General features: G+C 37.9%; 1 protein-coding gene and 1 pseudogene across 2 annotated transcripts; one reads left to right on the plus strand and one right to left on the minus strand.

Annotated features, from left to right (window-relative positions):
* Positions 1–211: 211 nt before the first annotated feature.
* Positions 212–1,288, minus strand: LOC104587477 (transmembrane epididymal protein (DUF716)). Its single transcript, XM_010245105.3, has one exon. The coding sequence runs from the start codon at positions 1,246–1,248 to the stop codon at positions 325–327; it is 924 nt and encodes a 307-aa protein (XP_010243407.1). The 5' UTR covers positions 1,249–1,288; the 3' UTR covers positions 212–324.
* An 18,003-nt stretch (positions 1,289–19,291) lies between these two features.
* On the plus strand, positions 19,292–22,155 carry LOC104587476 (dirigent protein 2 pseudogene; annotated as a pseudogene). Its single transcript, XR_016081923.1, has 2 exons — positions 19,292–20,055; positions 20,840–22,155. The product of XR_016081923.1 is annotated as a dirigent protein 2 pseudogene (transcript).
* Positions 22,156–25,544: the final 3,389 nt, after the last annotated feature.

Consider the following 25,544-nt stretch of genomic DNA (forward strand, 5'->3'; position numbering starts at 1 on the left):
GTCCAAAGTATTCGTGTATTTGACCTGATCTATTATCTATAATGGATTCATACTGGATCGAATCGGATTGGACCAATATCCGGACCATTGACAGTCCTGCATTCAACCATAACCAACCCAACCCAACTTAATTTTCTTTTTGGGTTGGGATCAAGCTTCCCAGTCCATGAGCTCAGAAACCAAAGAAATGTTCAATAAAGAAAAGAGAGTACTAAAAGGAAGACCCTTATTTAGAGAAGGAAAGTAAAGGAGATAACAACACACTGATCAAAACTTCAAAAGCTTTCTAATGAGCATTTGGATGTGGATTGAACAAAACGGAGCTCAACTTACTAAATTGACTAGGGATGTATGGACTTGCTTGGATGTGTCAATGACTATAGATATCCTACCCACAAGCACACCTCCACTAAGAAGCTGCTCACTGTCGGTTGATCCATTCCTTTGTATACCTTTTCCAGCCAGTTTCAGGCAAAGACATGCTGCCAATATCAATATTGCAGCAACTATCCAACTGAGTTGCAGGTTGGCCAATGCTTTCGCCCTTAAAACTGCATCCTCAGTTCCACATGTGATCACTGCATGCAGTTCATCATCTCCACCCAATCGAGCCAACCTCATGACACTGCAGCCTTCTGCAACAAACCGGGGAACCCATAGCACTACTCCCATGTTCATAAACCAACATCCCTGAAGAACCACCGAGAGCGAAAGAACGAGCGCGGCGACGAAGCTTCTTGGGTTGCTAGTTGCGGCCATGGCTGCAACAAGAGACACAGACACAATAAGCTGCAAAAGCCAGTGGTAGTGGCCTTCAAGCCCAACGTGTTCAGCTGAGTGGAGATGGAGTAGGAACAGCTCCTGCCCAAATACAGAGGCCACAAGTACTCCAACCAGCCCTGTTAAGTTCTCAAGTGAATGTGTGAACTCGACGGCCAGTGCAACGCCTGAGTAGATGGCGAGGTGCAGGGACACGGTTGCATGCTCAAAGTTGCTGAGCTTGAAAGAGAGATGCAGAAGAGGATAGTCCAGGACTTGAAGCGCAATGGCAAATAGAGAGAAGGAGAAGATGAAGATTAGTTCCAGGTGTTTGATGCTGAAAATTGAGCTGTTGAATGGGTACCAAAACCTTGAGCTAAAACCAGTTGGGCCTCTGAGACTGTAAGCTTTGATGGTATTGAGGGTGTGCCATAGACCCAGGAGGGTGAGGGCCAAACCTGGAACAAATTGTCCTGAAAACGAGCCCATTATAGCTTCTATTTCAATTACATCTAGCCAAAGCTTTCACTTCAGTTCCTTCAAAACCTTGTTCATCAGTTTTAAATACCTGAATATTGGTGCTTGGTGCAGACGTTTCCACAAACTATAATACAGAAAGGAGAAAAGGAAATCCTGACCATTGATCTTATTGTTTCATCTAAAAGATTTGCAGATTAGGTCGTCCACTTGTTGTCCACCATGTAAACTGAGTGGAAGATAAGATATGTGCTGTTAAATGGCAATCAGAGCTTGATTGCACCTTATCTGACTAATCAGAACATTTTAGTGGGTATTAATTAAGTAGTGGGATGAATTGTTTAGTCTCTCGTTGGTGGTGTTAGTGGAGTAATAAGCAATATGATTGATTTGATGTCCTCTGATCAAGCTTTTCTATGGGTACGTGGGAGTGCCTTAGGTCCTAGGTCTGGGACACATTGGGGGCTCTTCTTCCATAACTTATGCCTGTTCCTCATTCAGAGGATTGACATGTTGAAAGCGTATGCACCAAAAATCAACCCCATTAAATGACTTGTAGACACGCCCCTTGAATTTCTTCATCCATTTGAGCCTTAATTCAAAGAGTAAATCACACTCCAAAGTCCAAAGTCCCACTCAAATATAACCCTTAATCAAGGCACTCAGTAAAATGAAACCTGAAAGCAACCTTTTTACTCACTGTTTGTTGGAATAACTTATTCTCCTTGTCATTCTATACATACTGCTTGCTTAGAACTTAGATTAGGAATATTCAAGATTAAAATATCGGTGTATTGTAACAGTATCAGTATATTTAGATTTGCTTAGATACATCGGTATATAGTTATTATTATTATTTTTTATTTTAAAACTTTAAAATGATGGGTGAGACCATTTAGTACGTATAAAATAAAAAATAATAAAAAAAATTAATGGGTATTGGCCATATTGATATGCAATAATACCCATTTGAACGTAGAAGTATTGGGATGTTTCAATACATTGAACTTTGGTAAAAATCTTGCGGGGTGTTCTTTTTTCGGATTTTAAGAGGGGAAAAGTTGGTCAATGGGATTTTGGTTTCCATTGACCAAGAATCTCATGTTCTTTTTTCATATTTATGTAGGGACCGTGCATGGAAAGTTTATTTTTCTGGGTATCACTTACCCGGGTAAATAACTTTCCCACCTAGGGGGGAAAGTTCCCAACACTTGAATGAGACAAAAATGTCCCTTTTAATAATGAATTTTTATGGCTAAAATGGTCATTGTCTTATTTACATGACAAATAAAAGAACATGGGTGAATGCATTTACCCAGGTAAGTGTTTCCTAGGAAAAACTTACTCAGGTAACTGCATTTACCTAGATAAGTAACTTACCGAAAAGCGAACGGGCCTTGATGGTAAATACATAAGTGGATAAATGAAAAGTAAATATTAATAAATGCACAAGTCATTGGTCGTACAACAAATATTAGTAAATGCACAAGTCATTGGTAGAAATATGAATGGGAATGGTTCTTCTACTAGAATTTCCTCACTACACTAATTAAGGGACAATCGTAACTATTAGGCAATAGGCTTGATCAGGATATACAAGCTTCATCAGCTAGGGGTGTCAGTGGTATTCGAATAGTTAATCGGATTCGAATTCAGATATGACTTGATTCGATTCGATAAATATCCGAATTTGACCGATTATTTAATTCTTATATATAATATATAAATTATTTTATATAATTTATATATAATAGTTAAGTTACATAAATAAAACATATATTTATATACTTAATATCAATAAAATATTTATTAATTATCTAAATAATTAATTAATCAAAGTTGAATCGAATTGAATATTCGAATATTTAATTGGATTTAAATTCGGATATTAATTTTCAATATTTGTTAGATATCGAATCAAATTTGGATATCAGATTCAAATTCAAATATTGCCTGATCCAATTCAAATTCGATCCATTTACACCCCTGTCATCAGCCTCTCCTTGTGAAATGATTTATCCTCTTAATTGCTTAGAACTTAGAATATTTTTAAATCTCAGCCACTAAATGAATTCATTGACTCAAAACCTCCACATGAAATGAATGTCAAGAGCTTTCTTCACACTCCCCTCTCTTGAAGCCCATTATAGAGTTCCTCTGGTCGTAGTATCCATCAATGTGTTGGAAATAACAACAGTAAGAAGCACCTTTTCTCACCTATTTTTCCCAATAGTTCTAATGCTTCTTTTAAGGCTTCCATACTTGCATAACCCACAAATGAGGAAACTGTATTTGAATGAATCATTGAATCTGGTCTGGACCGATGTCTGTCCTTTTCAGATATCTAGTGGGCAATTTGAGGCCCCAACCTAAGCTCTTTAAGTGGGTTTGGGCTTAACCTTCTTTTATATGGGCATTGATCCAATCTCACCTAGTACAAGTGATATGCTAAAAGAAAAAGAAAATTGAAGTGCCAAACAAAAGTACAAGAAGAGGGAGTAATAAGCATAAAAGTCTGTAGATAAATGAAACTCTGATAGATATCCATTTAATAGTCTGATGCCATTGTGGTTCTCTACTCTTTAAATATTAGACCCAAGGTTCAAAATATCGATATGGGGCGTATCGGCCTGTATCGAAGCTGATTTTTCTTATTTTTTTAATTTTTTATATTTGGTTCAGAGTGGTTGGTTTAAGGTCTGCCTACCCCTTGAACCGGGTTAAACACTGAAACAACCCCTATAGGGGCATATCAAGAAGCCCCTGATATGATATGTACCGGCCGATACGGCCCAATACGTACCAAAATTTTGGACCTGGTTTAGACCTTTCTAAAATGAGGCTTAAACAAGATATCGCAACTTTTCTAAGAAGGATTGAGTGGTAGTTGATGTTACTACAACTTGCAAGAGATTTGCTAATCCAAGCCTAGAGAGAATATCTGACAATATTTAAATGCAAAGAAGTATACAGAAAATTAGGGCTACAATTTGGCCAGGTTAGCCTGAACTCAGCCCAAAAAAGTAGGGTTGGGTTGTGTTGAAGTCCAAGTTAGGGCTGAAAATTATGAACCTCATGACTTATCTTTGAATTGAGTTAAGGTAGTGGCCTTTACCAACCTGGCCCGCCCCGAGCCCGATTTAACTTCATATTTGCATGTGTATGTGTGTGTTTTTCAACATAAAAAAAAAAATTATTGCATGAAAGCCCTCAAGTAGGCACACCCTTACAAGCACTCAATAAATATTCTGACAACTATGTTAAAATGATATTTTGAATCATTTTGAAGATAGGATGGGGATACATAGGGGATAGGTGACAAAAAAATTATTTAGTGTTGACTTGGTGTTCTCACCAAATGTGACTACCTGATAAGGATTATTTGCTTGCAAAATATGAAAACATAAATCGAAGATATTATCATATCTTACCAAATACAAATAATATATATACACTAATGAAATGGGTGTGAAATAAAGTGAAAGTAGAGGCATTTTATCTTCATTCTTATAGGAAAACTTCAAAATAACTTTTCTACAAACCCTTAGACTCCCATGCATGTTTTATCTTTTCTTCCTTTGTGGTGAAACTTCAAAGGCAGAGATGTTTCCATTCTACCGTCTCCTTTAACAACATCTTCTTATTAGGTTTGTTTCATTGATGGTATTAATTAACTTTATTTTCAATAAATACATTATTTTAATAATTACAGTATAATTAATAGTATTTTTAATAATGTATTTATTCATTAGCAGTATCTATTAAAAACGGTATTAATAATTATAGTATTTTAGTAATTACTCTATTTATTAATTAACAGTGTTTTCAGTATCATTATTAATAAAAAGTATTTATTAAAAATAATGTATTTATTAGTTATCAATATTTTTAATAATTATATAATGTTAATAATTAACAGTATTTTAATAAATACAGTATTTATTAAAAACATATTAAAAATAATTACAGGATTTAATGATTACAGTATTTGATGATATTTTTAATAGTGAATTTATTAATTGATGGTATTATATTAATTAACAGTATTTCTTTTCCATGAAATATATTGTTTATGGTTATTTCCATAAACTATGCAATTGCCTTTGTTTTGGACATTCTTATTATAGCTTATTTTAATTTTTTTATCAATTTGATCAGACCATTATTTTGATTCTTTTAATTTGTTTATAAGTCATGATTGTTTCATTCTTGATTAACAAAACCCGTGCATCGCACTGGTTTAGTTGTACAAAAGACCTTTAAAAATTTGAAAATAATTACTGAAAATCAAACTAAATGTTTATGTTCGATATTCTAGAAGTACAATAATTAATCTAAAACCTTGGCTTATGAGTTAATTGCTGGCTTTGTAAATAGGCGAAATTAGGATCTATTTGAATTGTGGAGTGAGAACAAGGATTTGTGACTTTGGGTTATATTTTCTTAATCTCGGTAATGCATTGACTATTTTTGTTCCCTACTTTAGATTGCCTTACAGCAAGGGTTTCATCTTATATTATCATTCATAAAGCATTATGATTGTTATTGGTAGAAGAAAAGGCTATTTGATTTGTGCTTTTCCTAGTTATTTGGCCCCCCTTTTGTTATTGACTGCTTAATGGGATATGCAACTGAACTCAACTCAACTAAGGGCCCTTTTAGAGGGCTGAAGCTTTGGTTAAGTTGCTTTCCTTGAAGTTCTAGCTTATTGGGTAGGTTATATGATTCCTGTTCATGTACCATATCTAATTATCCATTCTATAATTCTATTTTGTATCATATCCATTGTCAAATTATGAGGCCTCAAATCATTTATCAGTACTTCAATCATGTCGTCTATTAGGCCTCTGATGGAGGCCCATCTCATCATATGGGCGATAGCTCATAGGAAGAATTCAAGATAAGCCAAAGAACTCAAAGAATCCAAGATAATTCAAGAATTCAAGATACATCAAGAATTCAAGAGTCCAAGATACATTAAGAATTCAAGAATCCAAGATCATCCAAGAAACCAAGAGTTCAAGATAATCCAAGATTCATACCAAGATTAGGATAACTCATGCATGGATAAGATCCACGGAAATCGGACGGTGGAGATCAAGTCAAGAAGAATCCTAGCAGATTAGATGTTTTGATATCTATCTTAGTTGTTCTTTCCTAGTTCTTTTACAATTTCCAGATGTATTATAAATACTGCTATTTTCCAGTTAATAACACATTATACTTCAGAATTTCTTCAGATTTCCTCTTCAATTTTCGCCACCTTTTCTCTCTCCTAGAGAAATCGTATAGTTTCGCTAGAAACTAGGTTCGCCCGGTGCTTGCATAGCCAGCTCCGATTTTCCATTGCTTCCACGCTGCGTCAGGTGGTATCAGAGCAGGGAATTCGCCCAGTCATGTCCAACCCAGACGGTAGCAGTCGCAACCCACCCCGTGACGGAGATCAGGGGTTTCCAGCTGTTTGGAGAGCAATCGAAGAACAGCGTACAACCACACGTAACATCGAACGGCAGTTGGCAGAGGTGACTGAGCAACTGCAAACCTTGTTACGGGAGGTTGTCCCACGGAATCGGGAAAATCCATAGCAGATCGAAGGAGACAACCACGACAGACCACCCGCCGTTACTGCGTCCCGACGTCCAATTCTTGACGATGACAGTGATGATGATTTCGAATTTGGTGGTGCTCCAGTTCTTCCCGGCAACGACAGAATGGTAGAAATTGGCACAATCAAGGTAATTTCAATCCCCGTAGGAATAATGATGAATTTAAACTCAAGGTAGATATTCCTACTTTTAGTGGAGATCTTGACATAGAGGGACTTCTAGATTGGATCACAGAAGTCGAAAGATTCTTTGAGTACATAGAGATACCAGAGGAACGAAAGGTAAAACTGGTAGCTTTCCGATTAAAGGGAGGCACATCTGTTTGGTGGGAATGCCTAAGAGAGACCCGGATCAGAGAAGGAAGGGGTCCTGTTCGAACCTGGAGGCGCATGAAACAACTTATAAGAGGTAGATTTTTACCCCCAGATTATAAACAATACATGTTTGAATCTTACCAGCGGTGTGTGCAAGGTTCTCGTAGTGTTAATGAATATACATCTAAATTTTTGAGATTAGTTGAAAGAAATCAATTATCTGAAAGTGATAACCAGCAGACAGCCTGTTATCTAAGCGGTTTAAGACCGTCCATCAGAGATAAAATTGGTATACAGATGGTTCTTAGTGTGCAGGAAGCAAGGAACCTAGCCTTGAAAGCAGAATTGATGTTCCAAGATAAGGCACGTAGTGATAATTATCGTCGATACAGCGAGAGCGACAACAGACCAGCAACTGTCAACAGGAACAAATCAGTCCCGGCAGCTCAGCCTTCTCACCCGGCAAGTACAAATAACGCCGGTAAGGTTGTTACAGGAGGACATACTCGAGGTAACCCTTCCAACCCTCCTAAACCCAGTAATCCTTATGCAAAGCCTGTTCCTATTAAATGCTTTAAATGTAATGAGGTTGGGCATAGATCCAGTGACTGTCCCAGGAGGAAGGCAATTAATATGGTAGAAAGGGAGGAGGAAGAAGATGTGGAGGAGGAAGTATACTGTGGACCTGATGGGGAAGATGAAGAGGGTCCATACGAACATGAAGAGTATACTTGTGTTGTGAGAATTAATGTTGTCCCAGAAAAATAAAGATACTTCTCAAATGCACAGATTGTTTCATACTAGATGTACTGTCAAGGGTAAATTATTTGATTTAATTATTGATAGTGGCAGTCAAGAAAATATTATTTGCAGGGATATCATACAAAAGTTACAATTACATCCTGAAAAACATCCAAACCCATATACAATTGGGTGGATGAAGGAAGAAGGCAGCGTACGAGTGGAGGAACGCTACAAGGTACCTTTTTCCATTGGTAAGTATCATGATGAAGTATATTGTGATATTGTAGATATGAATGCTTGCCATATTTTGTTAGGGAGGCCTTGGCAATTTGATACAGATGCAAGGCACATGGGTAGGAAGAATACCTACCAACTTGAAAAAGAGGGTATACGTTATACTTTGTTACCCATGGTTGAAAAGAATATTACAAAGGCCCCAAAAGCAAATGAGAAAAATTTCCTTACTATTACCCATCATCATGCTGAATTTGTAAAATAATGTAAGGATACCCGTGAGGTACATTTGCTTGAAGGGAGAAAATATGAACAAAACACTGGAGGAAAATAAAATTCCAGTAGAAGTGCAGGGACTACTTGATGAGTTCCATGATGCAGTTCCAAATGAGTTACCACATGAATTCCCACCCATGCGAGATATACAACATCACATTGATTTTGTTCTTGGTACTAGAATCATAATTCCCCTTGTAAATTCTTCAAAGGTTAAGGTTTGTGGTTGATGTGTAGCTATGCCAGAAGACCTTAGTTTGATGCAAGAAATCGTACTGTGTGTAAGCTTTCACATTCACAGTTCCATTTTCATTGAGGGTGATAAGTCTTCGTGGAAGTTAGAAGTTCCTTCATACTTCGATTCTACTCTTTGTCTTCTTTCGGCTCTTTTCAAATTGCTGAAAATTAAGCCATATCAGAAGGTGAAGTTATCCCGAAGGATCTTGACAAGCGAAAACGTTCCTTAAGCCTAGAGGGTGATTCAGATGAAACTGCAACACTTTTGCCTCTTTTGAAACGAAGAAAGGGGGGGGGGGGCAACATCTTAAGCAAAGTAACGATGAACAAGTTATCTCAAAGTCAGCTCTAAATAAGCTTGTCTATACTACAGATACATACAATCTGGAGGAAATGGATCCCCCAAAAACACTCATGTGTGGTCTAAGGCCGTATAAAAAACAAACCCTTTATTGGATGATACAATCGGGGAAGGGAATTGATGTTGAGCAAGCGGCCAAAACACTTCATTCATGTTGGTCAGCCTACCGTATATGTGATAAGAGAGCGTCTGCAATCTATGTTAACAATTTCTTAGGGGGAGCTACTACACAATTTCCCAGTGCTTTAATACTTGCTGACCTTCATCGCTACCTACCATAGACGACCCTCGCATACCCTAGCCACGACTCGGGGTCGAGTTTTTTCCAAGTGGGGGAGAATGATGGAGGCCCATCTCATCATATGGGCGATAGCTCATAGGAAGAATTCAAGATAAGCCAAAGAACTCAAAGAATCCAAGATAATTCAAGAATTCAAGAGTCCAAGATACATCAAGAATTTAAGAATCCAAGATAATTCAAGAATTCAAGATACATCAAGAATTCAAGAGTCCAAGATACATCAAGAATTCAAGAGTCCAAGATAAATCAAGAATTCAAGAATTCAAGATAAATCAAGAATTCAAGAATCCAAGATAAATCAAGAATTCAAGAATCCAAAATCATCCAAGAAACCAAGAGTTCAAGATATTCCAAGATTAGGATAACTCATGCATGGATAAGATCCATGGAAATCGGACGGTGGAGATCAAGTCAAGAAGAATCCTAGCAGATTAGATGTTTTGATATCTATCTTAGTTGTTCTTTCCTAGTTCTTTTACAATTTCCAGATGTATTATAAATACTGCTATTTTCTAGTTAATAACACATTATATTTCAGAATTTCTTCAGATTTCCTCTTCAATTTTCGCCACCTTTTCTCTCTCCTAGAGAAATCGTGTAGTTTCGCTAGAAACTAGGTTCGCCCGGTGCTTGCATAGCCAGCTCCGGTTTTCCATTGCTTCCACGCTGCGTCAGCCTCTCCCTGGTTTTTCTAGATCCTTAAACTTGCAACAGATCAATTCTTATTGATGCTGTAGATGGAAGTTGTCATTAAATGGTATTATCAGTATTTCCTAATTAACAATCAACAGGTTAATTTTAGTTATGAATGGTTATCTTTTTTTTCTTTTTTCTTATTCTTTGGTGGGTGGATCTTAGATCTTAAAATATACTGAAGAGAAATTATAGGGAGTGATTGAGTATTACATGGTTTCTTTAAACTCTTAAGTTATTTTTTTTATGATCGATGGATAAATATTTTATTAATTCAGAAAATAAGAGTTACAAGTGACCCAAGGAAAGGCATGAGATATGACATTTCCTTTAAGATTGATTGCAACATTACAAGATCAGATGAACATGATTACAAGGTAGCCCAAAATAAAGAGTCCCAAAAAACCGCCTCTTTAGCAAGTGAATCAGCCATAGAGTTTGCTGATCTACTTACCCACTGGACTCTAACTGCCATATTTCTTGTTAGCCATTTGACTCTTTTAAGGAGGTCTCTATAGCCCCAAATCACAGTCCAGATTCAACAGCCATCTCACCACCACTTGAGAGTCCCCTTCAATAAGCAAGTGCTCTATCCCTAACTAGTTTAATGTTTTCAACCATTGAATTTCCCTTTTCTGTACACAGTCCTTTACTTCTGACACACTCCTTTCCTTTTCAGAAAAAATTTTGGTGTTTCTTTCTTCATAGACAGTCCACAAGATTGCTGCTCTAATACCCTTCCACATAATTCTCCCTCTCTTTGTGTGCCACTCAAAAGTAGACAGACTGAACAACAAAGTAATATTAGATGGCAGGTCCACCTAATCTCAAACAGCCCAAAAATCCAACCCCATAGAGCTGCAATAGAGGAACAAGACATCAGTAAATGGTAATTGTCCTCACTCAAACTCTTAAGTTCCTTTTGATGCGTTTTTAATTATTTGATACAAGGACTTATTTGTTCATAGACTTCCATTTCAAGCCTTTTATTTCCATTTCTTGGCTTATTCTCAACAGTGGATTGTTTCTCTTTAGCTATCAAAGCTGAATTTTGAACACTATTTATCCTCTTCATTTATTGCATACCTAGTTTCAATTATCCTATTAAAACTCTAACGCCATGTTTGGGATTTTGGGTTCATGGTATTTGGGGGCAGAAATAGAATTTAGTGGTTCCAATCCAACATTTTTGCCAATTCTGGAACTCTAAATTTTTGCCTAGTTGCTTAAACACAACCTAATTGTGGAGTTTAAAAAATAGTGAAGTTCCATGTTTTCAGAACAGAGCCAAATAAACTAAATCTTTAATCGAAGCAAAGGCCATTGGAAATTTAGTATCTTTAGGCTATTAGTACGATGTACAACTCAATGTAGACTTAATCCCAACCATATGGGGCCTACTAAGGTTGTAAGTACAAAGTCTTAAGATTAATGGTGGCCAAGTTGGAAATTTTACCTAATTCTTATTTGCTGTAATTTTCATCTCTTTGCCACAAAAACAGAGCTTAAACCATAACTAGAAGTTTGAGTCCTATTTTTTCTTTTCCTATTACTGAGAGATTAATGTCCGATAGAAAGACAAAGGGAAAGGAGGTAAAGATGAATCCAAATTTTTTATCTTCCAGCTCCTCCCCCATCAAGTAAAAGATTGAAAAGGACAATCTGAACAACCAAGCAAGAGAGAATATTTTCTTTGGATGGATGAGTAATATTTTTTGGTTTTCATTTCCTATTTCCCCCCTTTCTTCTAAGCTATGATCCCTCAGTCCTATAGAGAATGTTGTGTCTTGTCATGTTGGACACTTCAAGTTGATACTGTAAATTATTTTGTCTCTGACATGTTGTCAAGCCTTGCCTTTGTTGTGTATGTATGTCATAGAGTCTGGCAGTTACTAATGAAGGCTCTAAGTCTAGAATAGCAGCTGCTAATAAAGGATCTTTAGCAGTTGCCAATGAAAGATCTCCTCCAAGAATAGCAGTTACTAATGAAGGCTCTCACATAGATTTGACAACCACTAAATTAGAAAGAGAATTAATTAGCAATCTTTGTATATAGGCAACTGCCTATTCTATTCTTAGTTTCTTTTATTATTTTTGTTCTTTGTGTATATATACTATACCCATCTCAGCTTGGTCGATAGGCCAAGTAATACAACAATTCTTTTATTTTTTATTCTCTCTCTTCTATATTTTTATCTTGGTACCAGAGCCTATGGAATCTCACAGTGCAGATTCGTTTGAAGCTATGAGCTCCAACTCCTCTGGTCTTCAGAACATGACTACTACATCAGCCATGAACTCCATTCCCAACACTTCTCAATACCTCACCATCAAGCTGAATGGAGAAAATTTTCTTCTATGGAGGGGTCAACTTCTGCCAGTTCTCAGAGCCTACAAACTGATGGGCTTGATTGATGGTTCGGCCAAGGCACCACCAAAGGAAATTCCAAAATCCCAATGATGGTAGTAAGAAAATTCTTAACCCAAACTATTCTTCATGGGTACAGTTGGACCAACTCGTTTTAAGTTGGCTTTTTTGCATCTTTGACAAAGGGTGTATTAGCCCAAGTTGTTGGACTATCTATTGCTGCCGAAGTCTGGAGTGCCTCAGAGAGATCATTTTCTTCTCACTCACGATCTAGGGTGCTACAACTAAGGCGAAAGCTATAGAATCTTAAGACAAGCAATGTCCATAAATGAGTATGTTCAGAAAGAAAAAACTATTTTAAACAATTTGTTTGCTGTTTCAGAACCAGTAGCTAAGGAAGACCTTGTTCTTTACATTTTATCTGGACTAGGAAGCGAATATGAATCTCTTATCACTACTATTATAATAGAACTGATGCTGATCAGTTAGGCATCAATGATGTTCTTGGTCTACTTCTTAGTCATGAATCGTGGCTTGTTCAGCATAATGTTTACAGTGAAGCTCCCAATGCTAATATAGTTGCAAATAACAATAATAATGGCAAGAATAGCAATAATAATTCTCAGTTTCAGAACAATAAAGGGAACTATGGTCGCGGCAAAGGCAAGGAGCGTGGCAATCAGTCTGGATGAGGATAAGGTCGAGGTAGAGGTAATACAATTGTCTACCAAGTATGTAACAAACCTAGCTATGGTGCACCAAGTGCTATAAACGGTACGACTTCTCGTATCAAGGAGAACATAACAAAACCTCTCCAGATCATACAGCTGCGTTTCATAGTGGTATGTCTTCCTACAATGGCTCAACAACTAATTTCGACCCTGCTTGGTACCCTGATAGTGGAGCAACTCATCACATGACTCCAGATGCTAATAACTTACAAAATAAGTCTGAATTTTTTGGTGCGGACCAAGTGAAAGTTGGTAATGGTGAAGGTTTGACAATTAAGAGTATTGGTTCTTCTTCATTAAATTATGACCATTATTAGTTTAATCTAAAAAATATTTATCATGTTCCTGCCTTGACAAAGAATTTGATCTCTATTAGCAAATTTACAAGAGATAATAATTTGGTATTTGAATTTCACCCAGATTTCTTTTTATTGAAGGATTGTATGGGGAGAATTTTACTTAGAGGACCCAGTAGAGATGGACTTTATCAGTTCTCGGTTGCCAATGGCGACAGAGAAAAATCAGCTGAAGCACTTGTTGGAGAAAGAGCCTCTTTCCAGGATTGGCATCATCACTTAGGATATGCATCATTGAAAATAGTTGAATTAGTAGTTTCTAAATTTGGTTTACCTTATTTAGGACATGTGAATGATCGTTTTGTTTGTGAGGCCTACCAATTAGGCAAAGCACATCGTTTAAATTTGCCAATTTATTCTAGTAATGTCTCTTAGCCTCTACAGTTAATTTATTCAGATGTGTGGGGACCCGCCCCAGTTTTGTCTACAAAAGGCTATAAATATTATGTTTTGTTTATGGATGCATATTCAAAGTTTTCTTGGATTTATCCTCTTGAAAGGAAATCAGATGTTTTTGATGCTTTTGTTAAATTTAAGAGACATGTTGAAAATCTATTCTCTACTAAACTTAAGATGGTTCAAAGTGATTGGGGAGGAGAGTTTCGAAAATTATCCCCCTTCTTGGATAGTGAAGGAATTTCACACAGGATGAGTTGTCCTCATAATCATGAGCAGAATGGAAATGTTGAATAGAAACACCAGCATATTATTGAGTCCACTCTCTCTCTACTGGCGTCCTCCTCTCTCCCCAAATCATTCTAGGTCGAAGCAACAGAAAGTGTAGTTTTTCTCATTAACCGGTTGCCTACTCCAACACTTGGTAATCTCTCTCCTTGTGAAAAGTTGTTTGGTCAAAAACCTAATTATTCTATATTGCAAAGTTTTGGTTGTGTTTACTATTATTTTATTCGGCCATGTAACAAGCACATGATGGACTATAGATCTATTCTCCACTAAACTTAAGATGGTTCAAAGTGATTGGGGAGGAGAGTTTCGAAAATTATCCCCCTTCTTGGATAGTGAAGGAATTTTACACAAGGTGAGATGTCCTCATAATCATGAGTAGAATGGAAATGTTGAACGGAAACACCGGCATATTATTAAGTCTACTCTCTCTATTAGTGTTCTCCTCTCTCCCCAAATCCTTCTGGGTTGAAGCAGCAGAAACTGCAGTGTTTCTCATTAACCAGTTGCCTACTCCAATACTTGGTAATCTCTCTACTTATGAAAAGTTGTTTGGTCAAAAACCTGATTATTCTATATTATGAAGTTTTGGTTATGTTTGCTATTCTTTTATTCGGCCATATAACAAGCACATGATGGACTATAGATCTGTTAGATGCATTTTTGTTGGATATAGTTCTTCTCATAAAGGGTACAAGTGCTATAATCTGGTCACTTCACAAGAAATTATTTCAAGGCATGTGGTTTTTGATGAGAAATAGTTTCTAGGACTCTCACAAGAGAGGAATTCTTCTGAACCTTTGAATTCAATACCAATCACCCTGCTACTTGTTCCTTCAATCACCGATGCGCAAGAAAATGATATCTCCTCTCCTTATTCTTCGTCTCTTAAACAAAGTATAACTGCAAGTTCATCTTCCACTGATACTAATGAATCTTTATCTCATGATAATAATTAGACAGCTCAGCCGCGATAGAGAACACGACTAATTCAAGACATTCTCAACACCACACTTGTTATTCTTGCTCCGATTGTACGGACATATTCTATGACTACTCGTTCCATGAGTTCCCACCATGCGTAGACTGCCACAAGGTATCCCTTACCTGAAGGACTACTTGCAGATGGTAGTCAAAATGATCCAGAACCAACTTCCTACTCTCAGACATCCAAGTCTGCTCACTAGCGCACTGCTATGGCATCTGAATTTCATGCTCTCATATAGTATGGTATGTGGCAGCTTGTTCCTTTTGATTCTTCTATGAATGTTGTTGGCTCTAAGTGGGTTTACAAAATTAAGAGAAAACCTGATGGTTCTGTGGAACTGTACAAAGCCAGACTAGTAGCTCAGAGTTTCTCTTAAGTTCTTGGTGTCGACTTCACTGATACTTTCAGCCCTGTTGTTAAGCCAACCACTGTTCGTACGGTTTTATCCTTGGCCACCTCACAAGGATGGGACATTAAGCAGCTAGATATTCACAATGCCTTCTTGAATCAATTTATTCAAGAAAACATTTATACGAAATAATCCCGGGGTTTTTTGGATCAGACATGTCCAGATTATGTCTTCAAGCTTAAAAAAGCTTTCTATGAACTTCATCAAGCTCCTCGGACTTGGTTCTCTTGACTCAGTAGCATACTTCATGATCTTGGCTTCAGAAGCTCTCAGTGTGATCCCTCTCTCTTCATCTACACCAAAAATAATATTTTTCTATATATGTTGATGATATTATTGTTATTGGTTCTTCTACTTCTCATGTTTCTCAACTCATTTTGGATTTGTCTTGGAATTTCTCTCTTAAGGACCTCAGATCTCTACACTATTATCTTGGAGCAAAAGCTCATCGAGACAACACTAGACTGTTTCTTTCTCAGAGTCGTTACATTTTGGATCTCCTACAGAAAACTAATTTGGCAGCCTCTAAACCTTTGACCACGCCTCTGGCTCCCACATCTAGATTGTCTAAATTTTAGGGAGACCCACTTCCTGATCCTACTCAGTATCGTAGCATTGTTGGGGCCCTGCAGAATGTTACACTTACACGTCTAGATGTGGCATTTGCATTGAACAAGTCTTGTCAATTCCTTCAAAACCCGACCAATGATTATTGGACGGTAGTGAAACGCATTCAACATTATCTCAAAGGCACATTTGAGCATGGACTATTTTTTGCATCTAATTCTCTTGGGTATTTAGTTGTTTTTTTAGATGCTGATTGGGTCGGTTGCCCTGATGACTTCCAATCTACTGGCGGCTATGGTATTTTTCTTGGGTCTCATTTAATCTCCTGGAGTGCAAAGAAACATGCCACCATTTCCCGTTCTAGCACTAAAGCCGAATTTCGCTCATTAGTTAACTCCACAATAGAACTACTATGGCTTTAGTCTTTACTACGAGATTTGGGCATTCATTAGTTTGTTCCGCTTATTCTTTACTGTGATAATATTAGTGTCACGTACTTGGTAGCGCATTTGGTGTTTCATGCTCGTACCAAGCACATCGAATTGGACTTTCATTTGTTGCGTGATCATATTCTCCGTAAAAATCTGGATGTTCGATATATTTCTATTGATGATCAGCTGGTCGATATCTTTACCAAACTCATTCCTCCAGTTTAGTTTGATTTTCTTCGGTCGAAGCTTCATATGCTTCCAACCCAGTTTCGCTTGAGGGGGCGTATTAAGGAAGGCTCTTTAGAATGTAATTCCACAAGCCTGGTAGATACCAATGGAGGCTCTCAGTCCAGAATAGCAGCTGCTAATAAAGAATCTTTAGCAACTGCCAATGAAAGATCTCCTCCAAGAATATCAGTTACTAATGAAGGCTCTCACACAAATTTGGCAACCACTAAATTAGAAAGAGAACTAATTAGCAATCTTTGTACATAGGCAACTGCCTATTCTATTCTTAGTTTCTTTTATTATTTTTGTTCTTTGTGTATATATACTATACCTATCTTAGCTTGGTCGACAGGTCAAGCAATACAACAATTCTTTTAGTTTTTATTCTCTCTCTTCTATATTTTTAATTGGGAGAAAAAGGGAGAACTGTCGAAAGGAAGAAGAGAAAGAAGAGCTCCGTAGAATTGTGATTCTATGGAGTAAATCTTAATTTATGAACACGTGTGAGACCCGCACACGTGTTCGTAAATCTTAAAGCTTTGTGGTGAGAATTGGAGGCGTGCTAGAATTGTGACTCTATGGAGAGAGTTTTTCACTACGCGGAATCGCATGCTGGGATGAGTTTTCTCATCCCAATTCAAATGAGAATCAGGCAGTGGGTTCGCACCAAACACGATTCTCGTCTCAAGAATCACAAGAAACACCAGAATCACTCTTGAGGAGATACCAAACGGGGCCTAGGTAAGTAACTTATCCACCCCCGAGGGCATCAATAACTAATATTCTTCAAAAAATTCGCTTACCATAAAACCCAACATAGGGAAAAGCTTTAGCTATTGGGGGCCAACAGCCTTTGCTGTTGAGAGAATTTTTGAGAATGCCACATTACCATGAGAATGGATAAATTACAAGTCATGTAAATGAATAGGTGAACTGCCCTCAACGTGCCCAACCCAGAAACCGTCTCAACAGCGTATGTTGTTGAGCCGCAACAGCCAAAGTTAACCCCCAACATAGTGACATAAGAACGCAAGGGATTAATTGGTCAATTATTGCTACCGAATTAACCAACTTAGCCCCACGAAAATACCAGTAAATGAACGGAGCCATAATGTGGATGCCCAGTCCTCTTTTCAAGGAAGTTTGTCTCCTTTTTCTTTGTTTAATTATTTTATAACTAGACAAAACATTGTGACAAATACATGAAGATAGTTATTATATATCCTCCATTTAAATAAATTCTTTTGTGGGATGCTATTAGGTAGGGCAATTGATGTGGGCTTCTAATCAGCATACAAATAGTAGACCTAATAACAATAAATTAAAATTTAAGTATATATGGATGTCATATAATTGTTGTTGAAACCCATAAAATCTTTTTTTAATCTGTGGCAGCTTGGCTGTCGGCTTATAATGGGTCCATGTATTTTGCTCCATTTCATCATTCCAAGCAGGGAACAGTATTTTTCAACCTATCTAGTAGCCTTATCTCCCAAACTGGTTTACTTACTTCATCCATAGCATCCATAGCTACTCAGAGGATCCTGTCATATTTTGCTTCCATGGTAGACCTTTTATTTATTTATTATTTTTCTGGTAATGAAGGGTAGCCCTTTATTTGTAATACGAAGAGAATGCTCTGATCATGATCCGGTTCCCCATTTGGCATTTGCTAGCCAAATGATTCAAATAGAAAGTTTTGGTTAAATGGTGGTACAATCTGACATAGGCCGAGTTAGGTTTAAGATTATTCCAACCGGTGTCAACCGTACGTCTACTGGTTTGACCATTCGGTTCAACAGTTTAAGTCTGGTTCATTCTTGGGTGGACGAATTTATTCAGAACTGGTGAACGGTGGTGAGCTAATACCTCAAACTTTTTAATGTCTATTATTAGAAAACAAAGAGAATAATGTAGGGTAAGCCTTAAAAGTTAGAAGTAGGGTCGATCGGGTTTATTACAGATTGAAAAACGAAAACCAATTCCTCCACTAACCCAGCAAGACATTGGAGAGTACGAGAATCAAATCAGGAATGCCCTACTAAATATATTTTCTAGGTTTGGAAGGTTACTCATCACAACTCGTCCAGACGTCCACCCACCTAAACTGGACCCAAATGGTCTGTCAACCCATACACCACCCACCAAGTAGATGGGTGGGTTGGGTCAAATTTGGAAATAGAATAGTACATCAAATAAATTTTAAAATCTAATTATTGTCCATTAATCAATATTTGTGATAGGTTGAATCAAGATTTTAACGGATCATGTTAAAGATATTATATTATTTACATTTATAGGTTTAATTATATGGTGTTTTCTTAAATTTTATACCTCCCTTAAACCAGTCTTTCGGTTCTAAAACTTATTAAGATTCCGATTGGTTTGTAGGATGAGAGGATGAGAAAAGGAGAATATTTTAAAATTATAAATATATATATATATATATATATATATTTTTTTTTTTATTTGGTTCGAGGGAAAGAAAAAGATGGGATAAGACAAATGTGGAATGGCTTGAGCTGGTTCGATGACAGTGACGTTCGAACCTAGAAGCAGGAGCTAGAGGGGTCGCACTCCCCTTCTCCGTTCGAACCCAGAAGCAAGAGGAGGTTCAGGTGATATTCTTTGCCGACGCCCTAGGTGGTGCTTCGATTCCCCTTCCCCGTTCACCGTTCGCTACAGCAGGAGCTAGAGGGGTCGCACTCCCCTTCTCCGTTTGAACCCAGAAGCAGGAGGAGGTTCAGGTGATGTTCTCTGTCGATGCCCCAGGTGGTGCTTCGATTCCCCTTCCCCGTTCGCGATCGGCAGGCGGTGCTTCCATTCCCTGAAGGCGGTCCCAAAGTGATAATAACCAGAACCCCAACGGGAAGAAAGCTCCCTCTGCGCCTAGCTATGGCGTTCTCTGCCGTTTCGAACTCCCAAGTTACAGAAACCGCTGAACAGACGGTCGAGATTTCATTCTTCCAGTTTCTCTGCACCCAACTATGGCGTTCGGTCACACGAACAAGAAAGCTCCCTCCTTCCAACGTCGATCCGTACTACTTCGGAAACACGATTCAGAGAATTCCAACGGTCGATATTTCATTCTTCTAGTCTCTCTACGCCCAGCTATGGCGTTCGGTCACACGACCAAGAAAGCTCCCTCCTTTCAACGTCGATCCGTACTACTTTGGAAACACGATTCAGAGCATTAATCCAATGGTTGCTTCTGCTGGGGAGATACTTTTGGGGGATCTGCGGGCGTGCGTGCTTCTGCTGCACGGAAATTTAATTGTGCACTGTTCAAAGGTAGGAGATGATGAATAGTAAATTTTTGTTATTTTATAGATTTTTACACTTTCGCATCTCATTCCATTCCATCTTTTCTCATTCCACTCAAAGAACCATGGTTCTATTGTCCATTTGCAAGGAAAGGAAATGAGAAGAGTTGCTTAAATTTGTAGCTGAGTTCTATTCTAACTGACTAGGTGTGGACACAAAGTGAGCTTTTTTGGAGCTCAGGTCATTAAAAGTTTGATTTGCCTTAGTTTAAATTGAGCTCAAACCTAACACATAGGTTCATTTGTTAATAAAACCGAGCCTGAGCCCAATGAAATTCAATTCGTAAGATTCCTATGTTTAATTGATATATATATATATATATATGTGTAATTTTTATAATTCTTAATTTTTATATATGATTTTGAAAAAATACAGACAGGCCCATTACAGATTTTTGAATTTCAATACAGATCTACAGACATTTAAAATGCCAAATAACCCCACTCTATACAGAATGCTCACCCTTGAATTAGTATCAATTCCGATGACACTTACCCCAAACTTTAAGTCTAAAAATTCTGACCCTGGGCTGAAGAGTCATTCTCCCTTTTATTTTTGTATATATAATTTTTTATTTTTTATATAAAAAACTTGAATTATAATAGACCGGAGATGACCCAAACTCGAACATTTGAGCTTTTAAATCAAGCTGAACTTATGCTCAATTTTCTAGTTCAAGATTCGAATTCGAATGGAATTCTTTTTTTTTTTTTTTCTGGTAACGAATTCGAATCTCACATTATCTTGGCAGCCAAACCTGAATGACCATATATTGGGCTTAGCTATGCATTGAGAATATCTTCAGCACTTATACATTATTATTCACGGAAGATGTTATCAAAGCATGGTGAGATGTGGATGTTCTCAATTCCAACTCGGCTGGAATCAACGAACAGCTGATTCTTTGGAAGCCTAAACGAAAAAAACAGGAGAGAAAGTGGGAGGCCAATCTCTCCTTTATTAAAAGCAATGTACGTGTTTGGACGGTACCGAATTTACAGAAGAAGTCAATAATGACAGAGGTTTGTGGTTACTGTGAGAGTTGAATTAAAGAGGGACTAAAGGAAGCGTGACCGACAGATCACGCTCGACCTTTTCTTACCTATATTCTTCCATCTTCCATGAAACCAGTCATGTGATCAAGACGTCAAGAGTCCAGTTCCAAACAACACGAAAAATTATTTTATTTGTTCAGAAATCCATGGACAATTAAGAAGACCCGTTTCGTCGCTTTATATAAACAAGAAGCTCAACAAATCAATTTGCCATTCCATCCCTTCTGGTTTTGGAGCTCTAGAATCCATCCCCTTCTGAGTTCTGTCGCCATGGCCAAATCCATCTCTTCTTTGATTATTTTCTTAACATTCTCCCTTTTCTCCTACTTCTGCTCATTGGGTGTCGCAGCTGCAAGTAGCAAACCTCGAGGCTTTGCTCGAACTCTGCTGCCGGAGACTTTGGGGCTTAAGCGAGAGAAGATAACCCACCTTCACTTTTACTTTCATGACATTGTTAGCGGCCGCAACCCGACGGCCATCAAAGTTGCAGCGGCAGCATCAACCAACAGATCACTGACAGAGTTTGGCTTGGTGGTAGTGATGGATGATCCCTTGACTGAAACTCCGGAGCCGACCTCAAGGCAAGTTGGAAGAGCTCAAGGGATCTACAGCTCCGCATCACTAGATGATTTGAGCTTGTTAATGGTCTTGAACTATGCCTTCACGCACGGGAAATACAACGGAAGCACACTTAGCATCCTTGGAAGAAACACCGTGTTTTCCGAGGTGAGAGAGATGCCGGTGGTCGGGGGGACTGGGCTTTTCCGGTTCGCTCGTGGCTATGCTCAGGCGAAGACCCACACTATTGACCTTAACACCGGAGATGCAGTTGTTGAGTATAACGTTTTTGTAGTCCATTATTGAGTTTTTTAGTCTCGCTAGCTGAGTTTGTGTTACTGTTACGAGTCTGGATCTGCAGTACTTGTTCCAGATAGAATGCATACAAACCATACATATATTTATTTTTTTCTGATTTCAGACAAGCGTTAATGGAGCTAGATGATTTATATTATTTATGGGCTTTGGAGTTTTTTTTTTTTTTTTATTCAACAGAGAAATCTTTGGAGTTTTTAGTTGGTAGGTTCTCTGACTCGTCGAAGGGAAAGGGGATGGGCTAACCCTGTTGTGTAGCCCCATGAAACAAAAAAAAAAAAAAAAACCTCCACAGCCACAAGTTTCAGTTACCCAGCAAAACACACAAACACAGAGATAAGTTTCGGGATATCGCTTTCAAATTCCGTTTTTTAACGGATTTTAATTTTTGAATTCTGCATCTTTTAACGGATTTGAAATTCCGAGTTAAAATGATAAAAAATGCTCAGGGTTTCCCTTCTCTCTCTGAACAGCGCTGAACAAGGAAACTAGTTGCCGCCGATCAATGAATTCTGAAGAACCCAGCTATGAGTTTTTGGGCGGATATGGATTGAGATGTTTAGAGATGCTGGTAGGATCTATAATTTACAAACTCCTCTCTGAACTCACCCCATTGACATCTCTACACAGAATCTTTCTGCAATGAAAGTACTTCTCCCCCGTCACCATCTACGCCACCGGCAATGGCTCCATGAAGACCGGCGAGTACTACTTTCTCTCTGCTCTCCTCCGCCATGGCGACGTGAGATAGAAGGACGAAGGTTAATTTAATTAACATCGAAGACCCTTCAGAAGTATCATTCGGTGAAAACAAAACGGCACACGATCCTGTTCTCCTTCTGGTGAAGCCGCGAATGGGCTCACTCCGGAAATTCACGACTCCTGAGTGACTGTGGTTCAACTTTCTAGACAGAGGGGAAGGGATTAAGGCCAAAAGACCAGGAAAGGTCTATTTCCGTGAAGTCTGATTCATTCTTGGGTGGACGAATTTATTCAATACTGGGGAACGGTGAGCTAATACCTCAAAATTTTTAATTCTATTTTTAGAAAACAAAGAGAATGATGTAGGTGAAGCCTCAAAGTTAAAACTAGGGTGGATTGGGTTTAGTACAGATTAAAAATGAAAACCAACTCCTCCACTAACCAAAACCTAACCCAACAATACATTGGAGAGTACGAGATCAAATCAGGAATGCCCTGGATGGAGGATTGGAAAGATAATGTCTAGGTTTGGAAGGGTACTCATCACAACTCGTCCACCCACCTAAACTGGACCCAAATGGTCTTTCGTGCAACCCATACACCACCCATTAAGTGGATGGGTGGGTTGGATCAAAATTGGAAATAATATAGTACATCAAATAAATTTTAAAATCTACTTATTTATTGTCCATTAATCTGTATTTGTGATAGGTTAAGTCAAGATTTCTACAAATTACGTTAAAGACGTTACATTATTTACATTTTATAGGTTTAGGTGTTTTCTTAAATTTTATACCTCCCTTAAACCAGTCTTCCAGTTATAAAATCTAGAAAAGGGGGCGTTCTTATTTTTTTCGATTTTGAGAGGGAAAAAATTGGTCAATAGAATTTTGGTTCCCATTGACTAAGAATATCATATTCTTTTTTTGGATTAATATGAGAAGTAGGGAAAGTTTATTTTCCTGGGTATCACTTACCCACGGATACCCATCTCCTAGGTGAGTAAATAACTTTCCCACCCAGAGAGAAAGATTTCAACACTTAAATGGGACAAAAAGGCCCCATTTAATAATAGACTTTTATGGCTAAAATGGTCATTTTCTTTTTTACTTGGGAAATAAAAAAACATTGGTAAATACACTTACTTGGGTAAGTGTTTCCCAAGAAAAACTTACCCAAGTAACTGCATTTACTTGGGTAAGTAACTTACCAAAAAGAAAATGGAGCCTAACAAAAATCTCATATGGAGAAGCCATGGTTTTATAGGTACATAGTGTTCGCTCAGTCATTTAGAGTACATAAGACATTAAATTAATACCATATGGACGTTTATGATTAACTTGCAACTCATCGGTCGTCTGCGATGAACTCATGATGCATCGCACACCCGCGATAAACACACGATTTATCACACGATCGCGATAGAATTACACTCAACACAAGTCTAAAACAAATTCTAGTTAAACCTGTGATGAATTTTATACGCATTCAGTTCTGCGATGAACCCTAAACGCACGTGACTTTGCAATAAACCTTAGACACACACGGTCCGACAATGAACTCCGGAGGAGAGTGGTCTTACGATAAGCCCTGGACTGCTACGGAATCTCGGTTCGTTAAGAACCGAGCTTAAATATTGACAACACATGTAATTTTAAGTAACGTGCATAATAAGGCACCACGTAGGTTTAGTAAAAGGCTGCCTGCTACGCAATGACATCATTAATGCCACGACGGTTAAGTAAAGTGCGAAAGGCAGTAGCACACGTGGATTATGAGAATCCTCTGGTGAAAGGAAAATCAACCCTTAAGAGAATCTTCTTTGATTATTTTCTTAACATTCTCCCTTTTCTCCTTCTTCTTCTGCTCATTGGGTGTTGCAGCTGCAAGTAGCAAACCTCGAGGCTTTGCTCGAACTCTACTGCCGGAGTCTTTGGGGCTTAAGCGAGAGAAGATAACCCACCTTCACTTCTACTTTCATGACATTGTTAGTGTCCATAACCCGACGACCATCAAAGTTACAGAGGCAACATCTGTTGGATTTTAATCTCATAAGAAATTAAATCCAAGGGGTTTGATTGGTCAATTACATGAGAAATTGCACCTACACACTTGTTTGGAAAATCAGTTTTTCTCTTACAAAACACAGTTTTGAACTTGTACATTGGAAAATTATAAGCTTTGTATTCAGTATTTTATAGGAGCTGGTTTACACTCCTTAGAAATAGTAGAGATGGTGGTTTGATACCACGCAACGTTTGAAATTATGACTGTTCAAGGTGCCTTCTTTGGACCAGCACCTACCTTTTCTCCATACCTCTTCATAAACTATTTAAGGAGCATGAATTAGATTTCGAAAACACACATTTTCGAAATTCACTTTGTATCATGTATCCTATTTTTCGAGGTGAGAGAGATGCCGGTGGTCGGGGGCACTTGGCTTTTCCGGTTCGCTCATGGCTATGCTCAGGCACAGACCCACACTATTGACCTTAAAACCAAAAATGCAGTTGTGGAGTATAACGTTTTTGTAGTCCATTAATGAATTTTTAGCTTCGCTAGCTGTGTTTGTGTTATTGTTATGAGTGTGGGTCTGCAGTACATGTTGGATTTTAATCAGATAAGAGATTAAATCCAATGTGTTTGATTGGCCAATTATATCAGAAATTGCATATGCACATTCGTTTGGAAAATTAGCTTTTCTCTTACAAAACCCAGTTTTGAACTTATCCCACATTGGAAAATTATAAGCTCTGTTTTCAATATTTTAATAGGAGTTGATTTACACTCATTATAAATAGTAAAGGAGAGTATGGAGGTTTGATA

Source organism: Nelumbo nucifera, chromosome 2, assembly GCF_055504915.1.
Source record: "Nelumbo nucifera cultivar China Antique chromosome 2, China Antique-T2T, whole genome shotgun sequence".
In the NCBI taxonomy this organism is placed as follows: Eukaryota; Viridiplantae; Streptophyta; class Magnoliopsida; order Proteales; family Nelumbonaceae; genus Nelumbo; species Nelumbo nucifera.